Below are 20,178 nucleotides of genomic sequence, written 5' to 3'. Positions count from 1 at the left end.
GTGCTAATAAGCGATGGTCACATAAATACCACCGTATACCAGAAACCTACTTACCTACATGCCTCCAGTTTTCATCCAGGACACACCACATGATCCATTGTCTACAGCCAAGCTCTAAGATACAACCTCATTTGCTCCAATCCCTCGGGCAGAGACAAATACCTACAAGATCTCTATCAAGCGTTCTTACAACTACAATACCCACCTGCTGAAGTGAAGAAACAGATTGACAGAGCCAGAAGAGTACCCAGAAGTCACCTACTACAAGACAGGCCCAACAAAGAAAATAATAGAACTCCACTAGCCGTTACCTTCAGCCCCCAACTAAAACCTCTCCAGTGCATCATCAAAGATCTACACCTTATCCTGAAAGACAGTCCCTCACTCTCAAAGATCTTGGGAGCCAGACCTGTCCTCGCTTACAAACAGCACCCCCAACTTGAAGCAAATACTCACCAGCAACCACACACCACAGAACAAAAACACTAACCCAGGAACCTATCCTTGCAACAAAGCCCATTGCCAACTCTGTCCACATATATATTCAGGGGACACCATCATAGGACCTAATCACATCAGGCATACCATCAGAGGCTCGTTCACCTGCACGTCTACCAATGTGATATATGCCAGCAATGCCCCTCTGCCATGTACATTGGCCAAACCGGACAGTCTCTACTCAAAAGAATAAATGGACACAAATCAGACATCAAGAATTGTAACATTCAAAAACCAGTTGGAGAACACTTCAACCTCTGTGGTCACTCAATTACAGACCTCAAAGTCGTAATACTCCAACAACAAAATCTTCAAAAGCAGACTCCAACGAGAAACTGCTGAACTTGAATTAATATGCAAACTAGATACTATCAATTTAGGCTTAAATAGAGACTGGGAATGGCTGAACCATTACACACATTGAATCTATTTCCCCATGTTAAGTATCCTCACATCTTCTTGTCAAACTGCCTGAAATGAGCTATCTTGATTATCACTACAAAAGTTTTTTTCTCCTGATGACAGTAGCTCATCTTAATTAATTAGCCTCTTAGAGTTGGTAGGGCAACTCTCATCTTTTCATGTTCTCTGTATGTATATATATCTCCTCATGATATGTTCCATTCTATGCATCCGATGAAGTGGCATGTAGCTCACCAAAGCTTATGCTCAAATACATTTGTTAGTTTCTAAGGTGCCACAAATACTCCTGTTCTTTTTGTCTCTGTAAAGTGCTTTGAGACCTATGGATGATTTATTACCTTTGTCCTTTAACACTTTTTCTCATTCAGGAGCTTATTCTCCCCTTGATTCCCATTAATGTTCTTAATAAACAGACGTCCAATTCTCCACCTACCAGAAAAAAGTGAGTTTAAGATTTCCTGCAGAGTAGTCTGCCATCATTCCATTGGACCAGATAATGGAGCTATGACATGAATGATTAAAACAATGAGCCAGTCAGTTCTGGCAGGATTAGCTTCTGTATTTGAAATGCCATTCATTACACTTTATGGTCAGCTAAAGCAAATGACAGTTTAAAAACTCAGTGAGTATATTTTGCTAAAGAAAGGAATGAAGATGATAACAGTAATGGCTCAAATTGTGTCCCGTATGTTGCAGGAAGTCGTACATTGGGAGGAGTGAGTTGAACGGAATGCACAGAGAAATGATCATCAAGGAGGACATCTTCCAGCCCCGAGGGATTGCTGTTCACCCACTAGCTAAGTAAGAAGTAATAGATACTATTGAGCTAAGAGTAGGTGGTGAGGAAGGTAAATATTAAAGCTTTTTTTTCCCCTTCTGTAATTAGGAGGCCAGTGTTCAGGTCCTGCCTTTGTCCCACATAAACTGAGTTTGTTGATCTCATCCTAGCATACTTGTCCACTTCCCACTGTTGGAAGTGGACTGCCCAGTGAAACAATAATTGGGGGAGTTAAGAGTCAAGATTGATGGAGCTGAGTGGGAGAAGTTTGCAGAGCACCTGCCATCACTTGGCTCTACCCAGTTCTATCAGTTCTTCATTGTCAATCAGCACCCAATTCACCTTGGAACAGGAAGAAAACAGTAGATGACTTTTTTCTTCAATGAACTATGACTTTTACTGTAAAGACACACATTTGCCTTTGGGACACACTGTGACAACACATGCCATCTCTCTGGTTTTGTGTGGATGGGCAGCTGTAGCAATGGGAATTTAGAAGCAGGTTTTAAAAATACTTATGGCTTCTTTTTCACTGCTGGGCTATTGTTAGTTGAGGAGTAATTACGGGAATTATTCTATTACTGTGCCTTTTGTACAATTAGCATCTGGCACCGGGGATAAATTGTATATAAATAAAACTAAGCAAATACATATATATAGTTAAAGTCACCCCTCACTGGTAAATGTTATTAGTTAAAAAGGATTGTATCTTTTGCAGGAAAATATATGCTGAGCTTTGAAAGTAATTTTTCCTTTTCACCAGGGAAGGAATTTTATTGCAGTTATACTCACTTTTAAGTAGCGCTGCAGTCTTTGAAGTCAGATTCACCATAATCTACTGGATGTGAAGGTGTACAAGTATAAACATGTATCTGCACTTATATCTTAACTACATATCTGCTGGTGCACACATAGTATGTTGATAGGGACATTAGAACCACCTAGCGATAGATAAGGGTTATTGATGAAATCCTGGCCTGATTGAAATTAATGGCAAAACTCCCATGGACTCCCATGGGCCAGGATTTCACCCTGTCTGTAACAGTGTGGTTTCTAAAACCTGAATTAGTGATGCAGGTTTTTTCTGAGTCATTTTGATGTCAGGTCTGTTTATCCTGCAGGAAAGTGCACTATAATTACTGCTAAGTGAGAAGAGTAGGTGGACCTTGTTAACTCCATCCAGGAAATAAAAGATTTTGGAGTATCTGAAAGTTGCGATGGAACAAGGGTATGGAACGCAGAAGGTCTCTAGGGAAAACACTTAGGAACACCTGAGTTTGGGGAGCTAGTTATAAGTTATCAATGGCAATAAAGCAAAATCTCAAGTTGAAAGTAAGATTGACCTATGTATAGTGTGTGACAGAACGTTGGAGTTTTGTGGTCTTGTTCCAGAAAAAGCAGGCAGAAGTCCAGGCAAGTTTTGATTATGTTGACAAGATGATTATTTTTAAAACAGTAACTGATGAATCACTGTTCAAAGCTGAAGCAAAAGATGTATTGGGGAGGGGCAGGTATGGTGAGGTGAGGAATTACAGCCTAGTGAAAATTTCCCTGTTGAGAAGTTAAAGGCTAAAGAAACAACAAAGAACGGTGGTAGTTTCCATGATGGTAAAGGTCTGTATTAAAGATGAAATTCAAAGTCAAACAAGAGTATCAAGAACATTGTGGGACAGATGATATTGTCCATTGGCAGTCCTTTGATGTCACAGGAACTGCTTGTGTAAGGCTAGTAGGATTTGGGGCCTCTATGAGTACATTTAACAAAGGCAGATAACTTGCCCAAATTCATTGTTGATGTAACTCCACTGAAGTCAGCGGGATTACACCAGGGAAAATCTGAGGCCCAGAAATGATTAGTGATTCTGCATGCCTTCATTTTTAAGTGCCCAACTTAAGTCACTTTAAAGGGGCCTGATTTTCAGAAAATGTTGAGCCCTCAACCTCTGAAAATCAGGCTTCTTTATGATATCTCGGTTGGGCACCCTTAAATTGAGCATCAAGAATCTTTAGTTAGTTTGAAAAATTTGGGCCAGGGCGCATTATTAGTTTCTTTTAATATATAAAACAAAATAGAAGAAAATAATTTCCTTGCTGACTTGCTTACTGAGATGTGCATTCAGGATTCCATGTGTGCCCTGTAACAGCTGTTGCTATCACAGTGCCTAAAGCAGCAATCCCTCCATTGCTATAGGGCAGTGTTTCCCAAACCTGAGACACCGCTTGTGTAGGGAAAGCCCCTGGCGGGCCAGGCCGGTTTGTTTACCTGTTGTGTCCGCAGGTTCGGCCGATTGTGGCTCCCACTGGCCGCGGTTTGCTGCTCCAGGCCAATGGGAGCTGCTGGAAGCGGCAGCCAGTACGTCCCTCAGCCCGTGTCGCTTCCAACAGCTCAGATTGGCCTGGAGCAGCGAACCGTGGCCAGTGGGAGCTGCAATCGACTGAACCTGCGGACACGGCAGGTAAACAAACCAGCCCGGCCCACCAGGAGCTTTCCCTACACAAGCGGTGTCCCAAGTTTGGGAAACACTGCTATAGGGTGTTCTAGTACTATCATCTTTTGCAAGGGAAACGCAGAACCCTAAACTCGGTAAGAAGCAGATGAAGGAAATGGTTTTTCAAAAATTTTATTTTAAACTGCAAAAACAGAATTGTGTTCACAACCACACATATATTTAATGTATTGATCTGGGATCTTAAAACAATTTAAAAAAAATCAATATTCTAAGTATTTGTTTGCAGGATAGGTGCCTTATGTATTGTCTGCCACGTGCCTGACTTGCTACAGTCAGTCTGGCATGAAAGAATTCCCCAAAACAAGATAAATGTGAAGGGAAAAAACATATTTGCTTACTGACTCCTTTGTGTTTTGTTCATTATAGGAGATTATTCTGGACCGACTTGGGGGTCAACCCACGGATCGAAAGTGCTTCCCTACAAGGCATTGATCGTCTGGTTATAGCTAGCACTGACCTGGTTTGGCCCAGTGGAATTACTGTCGACTGCTTAGCTGACAAGTTATACTGGTGTGATGCTAAACAGTCTGTTATTGAAACTGCAAATCTGGATGGTTCTAAACGCCGAATACTTACACAGAATGATGTAGGTGAGGTTTTGGGGTTGATGATTACTTGTTATGTATATATGTCTCTGTGTATGTTAATCTGAATTATGGGCCAGATTCTTTGCTGATTTACATTCTGTGTAGCTCCGTTGAGGGTAAGGGGATTGTAGTAGGTAAGTCGATGCAGAATTTAGTATATTCAGCAACACCTGTACCAGAGACAACCCTTGTTAATCACCCTCTAGTTGTAAGAGGCCACCCCAAATCTATTGCAGAGTTCTGTGCTGCCTTGCCTAGAAGATCTATCCCATTAAGAAAATGATATGTTGTTTCCTTGAGTCATTGCTTCACTGCATACATACATCAATGGAGTTACACCTACATAAGTGAGAGGAGAAAACAGACCTTTAGATTTTAAGCTCTTTGTACCAAGGGCTATGTCTATCCAGTCTTCAACATGCAGATGTCTCTAAATACATAAAACACGCACTGCAGGCAATGGAAAGATGATCTTTGCAAGATGCTGGTGGCTATTACTGCTCAGCCTTGTTGTGATTTGAGACAAGAGAGGATCACCTTGTGAGCTAGAACAGAAGCCTCGGCAGAGGATAACTGATAATCTAACACGTTTAGAATAGACCACATTTTAGTGTTTGTGTGTGTATATAGAGCAGTGATTGCCCTTGGACGCTGTCACATTGTTGACAACACATATTTTGTAATTGTGTAGTCAGTCTACAGCAGTGTTGCCCAAAAGGCAGGTTGTGGATCAATTGAGGGCTGCCGTCTGGGTTCAAATAGACCTCCATGTATAATGACCAACTATCACCGTATTGTGATGGTGTTGTTCTGCCAGAGACCACGTTAGGCAGCCATCTCATAGTACTAGGCTGCTCTTTTCCCCTGGTGTGGCTTGTGTTGCTGCTTCTATGCCAGATTCCCCATTACTGGTTTGCAGGGCTGCCTGCAAATAGGGGAGGACTCTCCAGTCCCTTGGGTACCAATGGGGCTGAAGGGAGTGCCCTTCTAGCATTCCTTTCCCCTGCCCGCCCAGTGCCACTCTTGCCTGTCATTCCTCTCTGTCCCCCCTGTGATAGGTTTGACAATGAAAAGTACAAACTGTGGTAAACTCCACTTTGCAGCTGAGTCAGGCAGGCTGAGCTGCAAAGAAAAACCTGACAATCTGTTGTAAGTTTCATTTTGTTCTCCAGTGGCTGTCAAAGGGGTAACATCTCTCGGGCAGTGAAGCAAAAGAGAGGACAAGAGAAAGGAAAAGAGTTGGATCTGAGACTATGGTGTGTGTATTGGGAGACAGAGAGGTGACATCAGACATAAGAGTGTGTTTAGGTTGGTGAGCATCAGCCCTATGCATGGGAAGGGGAAAAGAGATACAGAGTGACATCATGGTCCTGTTGAAGTCAATGGGAATTTTGCCCTGGACTTCAGTAGGGCCAGCATTTCACTCTTGGTGTTTTATGGATTAAAAATGGAACATGGGGAGGGTTGTCTAAAAATTTATTTTTTCTCTGTCTCCCTCTCTCTCTGTCTGGTTTATATAGGTGGTTTTTGGTTTTTTTGTTAATTTTCTCTGTCTTAAAATGTGTGGTCTGAGATAGTCTTGTGGTCTGTGAAGTATTGTATGTATATAATTGTATATTATTTTTAAATGACGTACTTTGATAAGCACTCAGCTGGATCCAGGAGCATTTTAAGATTAATACATTGTACCCAGGACAAATATAACTTCAAACCTTCCCAACAGTATCTAAATACTTTGGGTAAGTATGCATTCTTATTGCACGGGTGCCATCTAGTGTCGCTGTAGTTACAGCTCATATGTGAATAATGAGTAGAATATACGGGCATCCGGTGACAGCTGCATGCAAGGCAGATTAGGTTTTCCTAGATTTGTTCCATCATTATGACTGTTTTGTAGTGTGAGTAAAAACAAAGATGCAAGCACCTGTTCTAGGGGACCAACAGTAAAAGCCTCTCTTTGTTTACACAGTCCCTATTGTCTTTGGGGATGCATAGTAATGGTACATAGCCCTGCTTCTACGTGATTATTGTAGGATGGACCCTTTTTTCTTATTTTTAATTTTATTGGATCTTTTCCCACTTTATTTTTTATTTTTAAGTTGTGGTTAAGTATAAGTGAAACTGTGAAGGCTAAATTACTGATGTCCACAGTGGGATGAGAGGATTGTGGTCTTCCAGGGGTGCAGGTTATGTGTAATAAAATAATGATTCAATATTTGGATGAAGACATTATCCAGGATGTTGGCTAGTTACTCAAACTTCATGGAATGAAGTAAGATGAGAATCAAGCCAAGGGAGTAAGCTTGACTTGAGGATATATGCTCATGGGATAGAAAAGGATTCCTAAATCCCATACAACATTTAAGAAAAAGTAAACAGTCTTGTCCACATAGGAACATTTCTTCAATATAAATTGAAGTGTGAATTGAAACCAATATGGTTATACCGGTAAAACCCCCTGTATGGACACTAATTCTGGTATAAAAGTGGCTTTTTTTTTTTAGTTTTGCTAATGTCACTTGGGAAGGGGGTTAAGCTAAACTGAAAGAAAGACACGTTTATCCTGGAATAAGTATCCAAATGTGGGTGGTATAACTGGTAATATTTTTCTCATATAAACAGTATTTTTCCAGTTGGACAAAGGCTTAAGTGTAAATTGCGTTCCTACAGGAAATACCTGTCACTCAACACGAATACCTGACGCTACAGGCGATAAAATGGGGGCAAATATCCAAACTCTGGCAAGAGATTAGAGTTCTCTCCAAAAGCAGCTTAAAATATATGCAGGTCCAGTATATGTGATCTGTCTGTGGGTGCACTGTGGAGAGGATGACTTGCCTAAATGTATAGGGCCATAGAAACCTAACAGTAATCTCTAACTCTGACACTGATACTCAACTAGCTGGAATTAGGCAGCTTAGATTTCTTTTAAAATCTATTCAACAATACTTGGCATCCTTAACTCTGAATTGCCATGCTTGTGTTTTGAAGTCATCCCCTTATTCCAATTTGAAAATTTAAGCACATGTTCAGTTACCAATAGAGCCCAGCATGGATACAAAATGTGTATCTGCAGCTATAAATTGATATCTGCAAAGCTGGAGGGCTCTGCCGGGAACTGCAACAACGAAAGCAGGAGCCTGTTGTGCTGCTACTCACGGGAGCCAGTGCCTTGTGCCGGCAGCTCCTCTGGTGTGGCTGTACTGCCCCCAGCTCCGCCCCCTTGGGCAGGCACAAGGCTCACCTGCAGCTGTCTCTGGTCATGCTAGTGCACCCTAGTCCAACCACCTGCTCAAAGCAGGACCAATCCCCAGATTTTTGCCCCAGATCCCTAAATGCCCCCCTCAAGGATTAAACTCACAACCCTGGGTTTAGCAGGCTCAAACCTCTGAGCTATCCCTCCCCATGCAGGGCTCTAGTTATCAAGGGAAAAACCGCTACTCTGTGCACTATTTTGAAAATGTAACAGTTAATTCTAAGCCGTGTAGGTGAATGGTGTAGTATACTGGCTTGTGCATGTACACACACGCGCACAGCACTGTCCCTTATAGGATGGAATCAAAATGGAATCAGCTGTATCACAACTTTGCATTGGTAACAGCTAAAAGAGAATCTTGAGAGGCAAGGGCCTATGTTTCTGGAGCTGGAAGAGCAGGGTACCACTGCTCAGGAACACAGTGACGACCATTCATGGGCACTGATTTGTTCCATCGTATACTGATAGATGCATAAAAGTGCAAGTATGGGTATCTCTACAGCATTGCTGTGTTCCTAGAAAGACGTCTGTGGATACTTATTTTGGTTATGTGCTGACTTGTGTAACTTGAACATGAACTGGAATTGAAGAGTATAATTGCTTTCTAGGCCATCCATTTGATGTAGCAGTATTTGAGGATCATGTTTGGTTCTCTGACTGGGCTAAGCCTTCATTAACAAGGGTGGACAAGAAGACCGGCCAAAACAGGGTACGTCTCCGAGGCAGCATGCTGAGACCCTCATCAGTGATTGTAGTTCATCCTTTGGCAAAACCAGGTATACTGCAAAAGTTAAGCAGTCATTCCCTTACGGGCTCCTTTTTATGTTCTCTGCTATTGGTACAATAGACATTTAGAGGAGGGAATGGTCATCTCTGAAATAGAATTTTCAAAAGGCTCCACATGCACAGTCAGACTGGTTTTCATTAGAATCATGAGAAAACTGTTGCTATTGTATCCTACCTTTGAAACTCATGGGCATTAGTAGGTTTGTTCTCAGCTGGGTGTGTAGACTTTGGACATGCAGCTCCCCCATTAATGCTAATAGATCTTGCGTCTCTAAAGCCATGTGCTTCAAGCTAAGAATATAATACATCCTGTAGCACTAACCTGACCAATTGCCTTGAGACCACACTCTTGATATCCATCTATCGCCTTTGTGTAGCATCCTTCTCCTTATACAAATAATAGTGATGAGTAACACCAAAAAGGCATCTGTGGAACCTCAAAGATTCTTTGGTTTGAGGGCCAAACCACTTGATTTTTCTGCAAGGGACAAATTCCAACCCATGGGAAGAGCTTGCAGGCAACTTCATATTGCATCTACCTTACTAAAATGAGTTGTCCTATTGATTTCAATAAGACTACTTGTGTAAATAAGGCAGTCACAGTTTGACCCAGTGTTTACTATCCCCTGCACAGAAGTAAGCCTTATAGAGGACGATAGGGCTCCAGCTGTTCAATAATAAAAAGCATGCATAATATCTGTAAGTGTATCTGTGTATGATGGAAAGCATGCAGTTCTGCTTTACTGTCACACAGTAACACATATACTTTATTGTACATGTCCCATCTTAACAAAAAAAAGTGCATTCTCTTCTCTGTCAGTTTTTAATTTCTTAACTGCTTCATATCTGCACTGCCAACAACATAAGATCATTAATAGTTGAGGATTCTCTGAACGTAAGGCTGAATCCTGCTAAGGTGCATATATGTCTCTCCACTAGGAGCAGATCCCTGCCTTCATGAGAATGGAGGCTGTGATCAGATCTGTGAAGACAGATTTGGAGTTGCCCATTGCTCATGTCACAAAGGCTTTTTGAAAACCCAACATGGAAAAACCTGTCAGGCTCTGAATATTCCTGAGACAGCAGCAGGTATCGTATTCTTTTAGTCATGAAAAAACACTTGTCTTCAAAGGATACTGTCAAATAATAGTGTAATGTATTTTTCTTACTCTTCACAATTTGTGATAGCCTTGTAGACATTTGAAAACAACATTTCCCTTTTATAGGCATTTTCTTACTGTATCACTCCCCTGCCTTTCTTCTCTCTTGCTCCTTCCCTTCTGGGTTTTGAATGGAAGTCAAATCAGCATCTCTCTGCCACTCACCTGCTGTATGAATCTGGATGTAATTTAACCTCTGTGCCTCCATTTCCTCATCTGCAATATATGGATAATAATAGTTGCCCACCTTTGTATAGTACACTGAGATCCACCAACAGAGAGCTCTAGAAAAGTGTTACTTAAATGCTGTCTGCACTACAGATTCTCACTGAGTTTGTAACCCGTTTGACTCTGCATATAGTTCATGTCTGCATGCAAAATAATTGACACACAATTCCTGACCAGGTAGATGTGCTGTGTTTTGACTTCATTTGTGAGCAGGACTATTACATGATTGTCAGGTTCTAACTGGGTTCTGCAGGGCAGAATTTCCCAAAGTACCTTGACAACTTACCCAAGTGCAGTGCACCAGGAGGAAAAACACCAACTGTGCTCTGCCCCTGGCATCAACAGCTGAGGCATTTGGGAAAACTGCTTATATTTTCCAGGAGTGCATTCATACACACTGGTCATGCACTGTGCTAAGTGTGGACAAGCCAATATGGTTGGCACACAGTTGAGCTGGAAAAAATGCTGCTGTGTGGTTGCACTGAATCATGTTAGCTGTGCCTATGTCAGAGCCTGGATGTGTGTGATATGTTTCTATTAAGAGTAGGAAGGACCTGTATTTAACAGCATATTTCAACTTAAGAGGCTAGAATTCACAATTGTCTCTGAAAATTAAGGCCTTTCCTCAGTGAACTTAAAGAAGCAGCTCCACTAACTCAGCTGCTAAAAACTTAAGCAAATCTGACATGTTCTATCCTGTAGAGGGGCAATGATTCACATTCATCCGAGTGATTATATTACAGGGGAGAGCGATGTAGCTAAGCAGCTGACAAAGTGCTAGTCAATATACTGTAGGTTACAATTCTTTACTGTCCCCCTCAGAATGGATCAAAGGTTCTTTGCACCTCTGATTTTTATGATTCTGTGTTCTGATATGGTACCCCCAGACTGAAAAAAAGCATCAACTCTCTTCTTTCATTCCCTATAACATACTGGCTTATACAGTCAGGCTCACCTGAACATGCCAGTATCTTGTGAAGGTGAATTGCCGTGCCTTTAAGGTGAATTGCTGTACTGTCTTTAGCAATTTTAAAAAGTTAAAAAAATCACATTCTTTTACACCTCAGTGGATGACCACTGGGGCAGTAACATATGAATCTGACCTGTATGGTATTAGACCTTTACACACAGACCTTGAGGTATGTACCTCCAATGTTGACAAGTGCAATCTGGGAATTAATTTAATTCCTTCCCATTGTATTTGAGAAAACCAGCCACTGATTGGATTTTAGGCCTGGGGGAGCAGGCCAGAATGAGAACAATCTGACTTTTGTTTTAAACAGAAAGCCACAGATTCTGTGACTTGTGAATTACTGATTTATGTATGACTAAAAATCAGAACTTTGAGTCGGTAGACTTCAGCCATCTGTTCTACTTTCTTCAACATTTTCAGGGGGTATCTCTGTACACAAGAAAGCAGCACCACAGGATAAAACAGCAACACTGGAAACCTTATACCAAAGTCCACTGAATAGTGGGACATACGGGGATACTAACAATGGGGAGGAGCTACAGACTCAACACTTGTTGATGGCTGAAATCATGGTGTCTGGTAAGAGCTACAATTTCGTGGTTCACATGGGTCATGCCTGTTGTACTGAAAGTGAAATTCTGAGCTGGATACAAATTGGTTTATTCAACTGGATCAGAGATGAGTGGTGGAGCTTAGAGGAAGGAAGGATCAATCTGTAATAGTAATGCTGCTTATCAACACCACCAGGGAGAAGAAACAAACATCAAGGTTTAGGTATGGATGATGTGAAATTGGAAAGTCCAGTCAGAACCACCCAAAGGTGGGATCCAGGGGGGCCTGGATTAAATATGGACAGAAGGGTTTTGCTTAACAAGAAAACTGTAAATCACAAAGAACTGGATCAGAAAAAACCAAAAGGGATTAACAGCTTTTCTTGCCTAGACACTTTTATCTCAAGTTAATTGCTATGAACGTTTGTACTTTAAAAATCTGTTAGTTTATGAACTGCCACAGTGAAGGTAAAAGGCTTTCTTCTCATCAGGCACAGGGGGGAATTGAACTCGCGTCTCCCATGTCCCAGGAGAGTGTTCTAACCACTGGGCTAATGGTTATAAAAGAGGCCTGGTCTCCTGCCTCGAAAAATTCCTTTTGGGTAAAAAACCCAAACCATGTTAGCTCAACTCGAAATGGATTTTTTTGATTCACCAAAATTTTGGGATTCAGCCAAATCGGTTATTCCCCCAGCTCTGATGCATTGTAGGGTTTTGCTTACACTGGGAAAATGAGTGGCTAGTTAGTGGTGTTTAAAATGGTGTTAGCTGGTCATTGTTAACCATAGAGGGCCACATTTTAAAACGTTGGCTGTCCAGGCTTTTGTGTTAAAAATCCGTTTGCTCCTTTGATTAACTGAACTAGTCCGTGTGGTGGACTTGGATTTTGTTTGTGCTACAGATCGAGATGACTGTGCTGTGTTAGAATGCAACGTCAACGCCCAGTGTGTTCCCCTGGAAGATGGTGCTATGTGTCAGTGTTTGAAAGGATTTACCAGGGAGGGTAAATCATGCTATGGTAAGAGCAAGAATTAAATAAAATGTTCCAGAAAACTATAGAATTGAAAAAGCCGTCTGTCTTTTGTTGCATTGACATATCCACAGCATGAGACATCCCAGGAAGGTCGACAAGACCGCTGTGTTTAGACACATCCTTTCCATTGAAAAGGATAATGAACAGAGACCATGAAATGGAATGGTTAATTATTACAACCATTATTTTCCCTTGAATCATGAGTGTGAATCCTATTATTATCAACGAGCATGACAAATTTGCCGCAAGTGTAACTAACTCTTCTGACTTTAGTTCTCTTAATTCATAAGCATTATACCAGGGATGAATTTAGTCTGTTGTAGGAGGATGTGCTACAATATGTGCTACAATGCCCTTAGCAATGGAGGATGCAGCAGAATACCGAAGCAGCTCTTCTCATGAATATGTGGGAGCCTGGCCCTGTGACTCTCCTAGAACATTGTGAAAAAGATAGCTCAAGTGTGTAAGTGGCAGCTTTATCAGACGAGAAGAGAGTTCCCCTTGAACTCAGTGTGGAATGTGAAAGCAAATAGAACCCACTGATCATTCATGCTCATGCAGTAGCATTAGTGTTTATAGTTTCTGCAGGCTGCAACCACTAAATATGCACACTTCAACAGGTGTAAAAGATTAGCAGGAGTGCCAGATTAAGACTATGTAATTAGAGATGAGGCTAATAAGAGTGAATATGGTAGAGGTTTATAAATAATTAACACTACAGAGAAGGTAAATGGGGCAGTCTTACCTGCCTTTTCATCTAATGCTAGAACTAGGACACAGCCAATGAAATTGGAAAGACAACAAAATTGATAAGAGGAAATACTTTGTTACCCAACACATAACTATCCTAGGGAACTCATTGCCACAGTATGTTGTTGAGGCCAAGGGCTTGGCGGTAATCAAAAACACTTTATGTATTTAAATAAAGAACATCCACACAACATCAGCAGGATTAAAAAAAATTACCATCAGACATAAATCCTCATGCTTCCCAGCATAAACCAACCACTGGGGTTGGGAAGACACTTCTTCTCAAGGCATGTCAGTTGTTTGTTTGTACCTCCCTCTGAAGCACCTGGAACTGGCCATTGTTCCTGACAAAACAACTGTAGATTGTTCTCACTAATATTGCAATTCTGAGTTCCTATGACACGTCAGACATTCTATTCAGTAGAGAGCGGAGATAACAAATACAAATGATGGGGGCAATAGAAACACAAATATAATATATTTATTTATAAAATGCATCTGATTACAAAAAGCTCAAGGCACATAGATATTATAGTTGATGTATAATTTAGAATTGGGGATTCTCTTAAGGTTTAATGAGTCTAATGCAATGTTTGTATTGTATAATTATGTGAGCTCCTCTGCCTGTCTCTTTCTGATATTAGAATGTGCTCTTGGGTACTCTTGTGATGAGACCAGCTATAGCACAGTGCAGTTAGCCCATTTGTGCACTTGCATAAACAATAAATAAAGGCACTTTATCTTACCACAAAGGTAAAGACAAGGTAGACCTTAGAAATAAAGCACAGGCAATCATTTGACGGTAAAACACCAAGGACACTTGCAGCATTATTTAAATAATAATAAATGGGAGGGAGAATAGATATTACTTGTTTCATTGAGCTATTGTTTTCACTTTCTCTTAACCCTTGTTCCTCTTTTCAAAGTCTACATTCCACTTCATATCGTGCTTCTGGAGAGCAAAAAGGAGGCAGTTTTGAGATTAGGTTATACACTCACGATTCAGGGAATTTATTTGTCACTTAAATTAAATGGAAAGCCAGGCATTGCAGATCAGAGGGGAGGCCAAGTGTGGGGGGAAGAGAGAGAGAGAGAGTGTGTGTGTGTGTGTGCGCGCGCACGCGCACCTCATGGGACAGCCTTGAAGCTGAACATTGCAATTCCAGAGATAAATACATGATCGTGCCTGGTTCTACTTACAGTCCTTTTATGGCACAAATAGAAATTTACTCAGTCAAGTATGTTTTTAAAGAAATTTTGCACCACAACTGAGATCAGCAGGGGGTGCGCAAGCTTGATGCCCCATGGTATAAAAGAGAGGGGCTGCTGGCAGAGCATTCTCCACCTTTACTTTAGAATGCTCACCCACTGCCAGGCCAAAATAGCCTTGCACATACTCTGCAAAGCCCATCTGTTTGAGTGGGACTTCGGGGACAGCTAATGTGTTTGAGGGTCCCCTGTGGGAATGTGTGGTGGTGGCATTTAAATCATACTGATCACATGACATGGCCATCCAGAGCTTTCGATAATGATGCCCTTTTGGCTGAAGTTCTTTTTCTTTTAAATAAAGATCAATCAATACATAAGCTGGGTATTTTCAAGGAAGCCTAAGGGAATTAGGCATCCAGTTGAATGGGAGTTAAGTGGCTAACTTACTTAGGCTCTTACTTAGCCTCAATTTATGGCTGGAAATAAGGACACCTCACACCTCTGCTCACTCGTCCCAGTATTTTAGAAGCAAAAGGATTGGTTTATACTACATAAGGCAGCTTACATCGACCTAAATATGTCAGTTTACACACTACAGCCTTGGTCCTGGGGCTGGCTCCAGTTTTTTTGCCTCCCCAAGCAAACCCCCACCCCAAAACTGGAGTGCTCCCCCTTGAAAGGTGCCACCCCAAGCATATGCTTGGAACGCTGGTGCCTAGAGCCAGCCCTGCTTGGTCCTGCCCTATTAAACCGACATCATAATTCCACCTCCACTGGAGGCATAGGCTTATGTTGGGGTAGATCAGGGTGATGCAATGTCTGTGTAGACACTGTGTTACTTACATCAGCTGTTGGCAGTCATTCTTGTCTACTTTCATCAGTGCTGAAGCTGTGAAATTGACAAGAAAGCCATGGGGTGGGTGGGGGGCTCCACCTAGAGCCCAGCTGCCCCGGGGTCCCCGTTCCTGGCCAGGCTGTGTGCTCCCTGCTTAGAGCCCGTCTGCTCTCAGGCTCCCTGCTTTCAGCCCAGCTGCGCCCTCCAGGCTGTGCCCAGTCTGCTTCCTGCAGGGAGCCCTGGTGCTGCAGGGAGGCTCCCAGCTACTTGGAGCCTGGCTGAACCTCGGGCTCTTGGACCCCTGGTGGGGAGCTGGGAGCCTTGGTGTAGCCACCAGGCTCCCCGCGGGGAGCAGGAAGCCAAGAGTCTCGGTGCAATTACTGCAGTGGTTGTAAGTAGACCCAACATAGGTCGACTTATCTTTCTAAGCGTAGATGTGCCCAAAGTAAAGGTAACAGGATAATTTGAGGGTGGATCTCATACAGTCATTTCTTTTCTATCATTTCAGCATGTTACATGCAGCATGTTGCTCCACGAATACTGCATCCCTTGGCTCCTAACGTTGTTTTTCTCATAGATGTTGATGAGTGTGCTCTTAACATGGACCGCTGTAATCGACACCTATCGGACTGTATCAATACTGAAGGTGGCTATGTCTGCAAGTGTCTGGAGGGCTACCGTGGAGATGGGCTTCATTGTTCTGGTGAGGGGGGGAGTGTGAGGGTGATGGGGGGAGTGAGAGACAGTGACAGAATGAATGAGGAAGTAAGAGATGTGTCTAATGATTTGGATCGGCTATGTGTCAAGATGCAAGAGTTGTGTTAAGCGGCCATAATGATCTATTCCACTACTTTGTTGAAAAATGGCACAGGAGCCTGCATACTAATATTAGACTAGTAAGCTCCCCAAGGCGGATGACATTTATCATCTCTACTTTTTTGGCTCTTTTCTTACTGTTTGATGTGTGGCAACATCAGCAGCTGATCAATATGCAAAGCCTCTAGTTGTCAATGGATACTTCCCTTGGGTGTTTACGCTTTGGTGGCTATGCTGGGGGAAAAATGGGTGAACCAGTAGAGATTTATTGGAAATCATTACCATGCATATAAACTAAAGCAGGTATTCAGTGTGTCATAATACTCCTCAAATAATTCTAGGTTAGTTTAACAGGCATGAGCTTCAGGGTGTTGACATTTACAACCTGAGTACATTTAAAGATGTGTTAATAATCAGATCCACTGATCCTACTGGCCAGAACTTGGGTTGTGACATCATGTCTTCAGTTCATTTCCTATAACTTTTATTTTTTCAAATCCATTTTTAGCGTTAAAGTAGGAATGAAGACCGGGCTTGTTATCAATATTAGGGTAATAAAAAGCACGCATAGGGCTTTCCATGAGTCTTCATTTCCCTTTTGCGCTTTTACATTATTTTTTTCTGGTCTTTTTTTGCTCTACAGCCAGATCAACGCCCCATTAAAATCAGTGGGACTTTTTCCATTGACTCCATTGGGCTTTAGCTCAGGCCATTGGGTTAGAACAAGATTGCTTAAAAAAAAAAATCAAGGCCAGAGGCAGGCACAGAGCCTGTGGGATTGTGGAAGGAATGCATACATGAGTGGTAACCTTTACCTTATCGTTCAGGTCCCTTTGATATGTACGTAATTAGGCAGTTCAGAACTGTTGCACATCTAGGATTGCAGTTATACCTAATAAAATTATTTAGAAAAAGTTAATTCTTTCTGCATCCAGGTTTTAAAACCACAGTACCTCAGCTATTTTTTTCAAAACTTCATAAGTAATGAGATCCTGACGTGGATAAATAAAACTGAAGCTGATCTTGAATTCTGTAACCTTATGAAGAGACGGAAAGGAGTGTCTTCAAATGGATACCATATTCTGGGTTTAATGCATGCATAACTTGTCATGTAACAATAATCAGAAATCTGCCAGTATGTCAAGGGAGAATACAGAACACACCTGTATTTTTTTTTTGCACTCACATAATTCAGAATATTTTGTTTTAATTTTGTTTAAAACACCACTCTGAGTTCTCCAGGATATTTTGGGCCACATCCTGTAGTCCTTACTCAGGCAAAACTCCTGAGAATTTGATATGAATTGGGACTGCAGTATTCAATCCTTTATCTCAGTTTTAGTCTGGCAAAACAGGGTTGAGTGAACCGCAAAAGGCTCACTTTACCTGATCTTTCCAGAGTTTATCTGAAATTTATATGACGTAACCAAACCTTTAGACCACAAGAATTTTTTATTTTTTTTTAAATGTGTCCTTGTTTTTAGCACTGCTGGAAGCAGTAGCTGCTGGCTTCTTAACCATCTTCTGAGCTAACCTGTGTTGCCTGATCTATTGATTGTGTGCTAATTATATTGATTACTTAAGAATTTCCAGTTAACACTGAGGTTTGGAAGGTTCTCATCCCAAGACCTGGTCAAGTATTATTAAAATTACTGTTCAGCTGGGACCCCTGACATGCACAGTTGCAACACTCACACTTAGGAAAAATCTTCTGTATTTGTAATAGTTGTATTAACACAGTTAGTAAAGTTACAAACACACCAATCCAGCAAAATAGATAGCGATATCCCAGAATGAGCATCTGTGCATCCATATACTCTCACTATCCCTTGCATAACAACCTGAAACGTTAGTCATTGTCTTCCTCCTCCTCCTCCTCTTCCTTCTTATCATCATCACCAGTGGTCGTCATTCTGACTTCTCCCAAGAGTTACATCTTCCAAGGCACGCAGACCGGGATTCAACTTTTATAATGTGTTATGCTGATGCCACTATGTCTAATGCATATTCAGTAGGAGTTTCATCCCCTTTTCCTTATTTGTATCTCCTCTCCCTACTAATGTTGCGGTGTCCTCCCATAGGTTATTAGTTCGTTAACCTCAACCCTATTAACATATACGTTAATTAGTTATCATGGTATTCTTGTGGTTGGACATCTGCTGATGTTCCTCATTTTAAAATATCCCAAGCTGGTATAAACAAGCATCTTGTAGTTGCCTGTCAGCAGTTTAGTCATTACAGTATTTTATCTTGATAGCTTATGTTCTAGGCCTACTCTTGGTTAGCTGTTTATGCTCAGGCTTTTGAGCCTTATAACTTGTTTAACTTAGGAATTGTCCTACAGGCCTGAGGCTTGCAGACTCATTGCATTACTGCCTTAACTTAACTAACCTATAGGCTACACCTGTTCACAGAAGGTGAACTCCAACTTCTACTACCCCCCTGGTGGACCTGTGCCGGTGCCAGCAGTGATGGGAAATATTAAGAGAAAATGTCTTGTGTAGGCCAGGCCTTCCCATGCATATCTTGTGCTCTCCCTGCCCTTTAATTTTATGGATGAAGCTTATGCCTTCTCTTTCCAGTGGAGGATCTACTGTCCTCCTCTCAACACTGCTGTCCTCTGAGATGCAGGGATGGATAAGCCTACCTGTCCTCCTTCCACAGAGAGCACACTTTCTTGCTCTTTCATCCCACTTGCTGCCAAGAATTTTCTGTGGAAGGAAGCTCTCCAGCATTCGTCCCAGTGCCAGTAGTGCTGAGCCCATTGTGGCCTGTATAGACTGACACTCAGAGGCATTCATTCATTCTTCTAACTGCAGACTGTTTGGGTGACAGATATCGATGAATGCAAGCTGGGGACACACACATGTGGAGAAAACACTGTCTGCACCAATACTGAAGGAAACTACACTTGCACTTGCATTAATGGTCTATCCAGAACTGGGGACAACTGTACTGGTGAGTAAAGTTAGTGAATAAGCCAAATAACCTGGTCCCTAAGTAAGGAGGGTTGAGTTCTCAGATAGATAAATCATCCTGGGAAATTCAGAAAGTGCTGAATAATGATATGTCAGGCAGCCTGTGAATCCAATTAAATTGGTTCTGGATGCTGCTGTTTTCTAAATCGCACCTCCCCAAGAAGTGGGCCGAGGAGACCAGATTTTGGTTTTACAAAGCTGGGAATGGTGAGTATTTGATTCCATTTGTTGGAAGCTTCAACATTCAAGGCCAGCTCTAAGTTCTAAATGTAATAGCTTACAGTTAATAACCACTGTCTTCCATAAGAGCAGATATAGTTCTCTGTTGGGGTAATACCATGTCCCTCTTATGAGATAACCAAAGACTCGCTATACCAAGTCATTTTTCAGGTTCTCCAGGGGTTCAGCCTCTCTGCAAAGGGCATCGCAAAGTGTTGTGGCTCAGGGGATACAGCACTAGCTGGGTCTCGAGGGGATTGGGTTCTAGTCCAGGCTTTGGTCACTTCACCTCCCTGTGCCTTTGTTTCCTCATCGTAAAATGGGGATAATAATACTGACCTTCTTTGTAAAGTGCTTTGAGATCTATTGGGGGAAAGTGTTGTATAAGAGCTAGGTATTATTATTGTTTAAGTCCTACTTAAGTCCTCAACTAGAGTATAAAGAACAGATTTTCAAGAGTGCTCAGCTCAGTCACCAAAATAAGTGGCCAGATTTTCAGCAAAGATGGGTGTGTTGGCTGCTAAACACTTTTGAAAATCTGGCCATCAGTGTCATAACAGGAGCTGAGCTTCATTGATGTGCCTAAAT

At 41.8% G+C, this 20,178-nt stretch overlaps 1 protein-coding gene across 1 annotated transcript in view; it reads left to right on the top strand.

Annotated features, from left to right (window-relative positions):
- The window catches only part of EGF (epidermal growth factor), a 98,679-nt gene that overhangs the window by 60,836 nt on the left and 17,665 nt on the right, over positions 1-20,178 (top strand). The window contains exons 13-20 of the mRNA XM_045019330.1: positions 1,618-1,722; positions 4,576-4,799; positions 8,661-8,828; positions 9,778-9,927; positions 11,620-11,778; positions 12,652-12,768; positions 16,155-16,280; positions 19,229-19,351. Coding sequence (XP_044875265.1) covers positions 1,618-1,722; positions 4,576-4,799; positions 8,661-8,828; positions 9,778-9,927; positions 11,620-11,778; positions 12,652-12,768; positions 16,155-16,280; positions 19,229-19,351 — 1,172 coding nt within the window. The remainder of the gene's footprint in view (positions 1-1,617; positions 1,723-4,575; positions 4,800-8,660; positions 8,829-9,777; positions 9,928-11,619; positions 11,779-12,651; positions 12,769-16,154; positions 16,281-19,228; positions 19,352-20,178) is intronic.

The sequence above is a fragment of the Mauremys mutica genome, chromosome 5, assembly GCF_020497125.1.
Source record: "Mauremys mutica isolate MM-2020 ecotype Southern chromosome 5, ASM2049712v1, whole genome shotgun sequence".
NCBI classification, from domain to species: Eukaryota; Metazoa; Chordata; order Testudines; family Geoemydidae; genus Mauremys; species Mauremys mutica.
The sequence above is the reverse complement of the archived record's forward strand: the minus strand, read 5'-3'. Positions and strand labels throughout refer to the sequence as shown.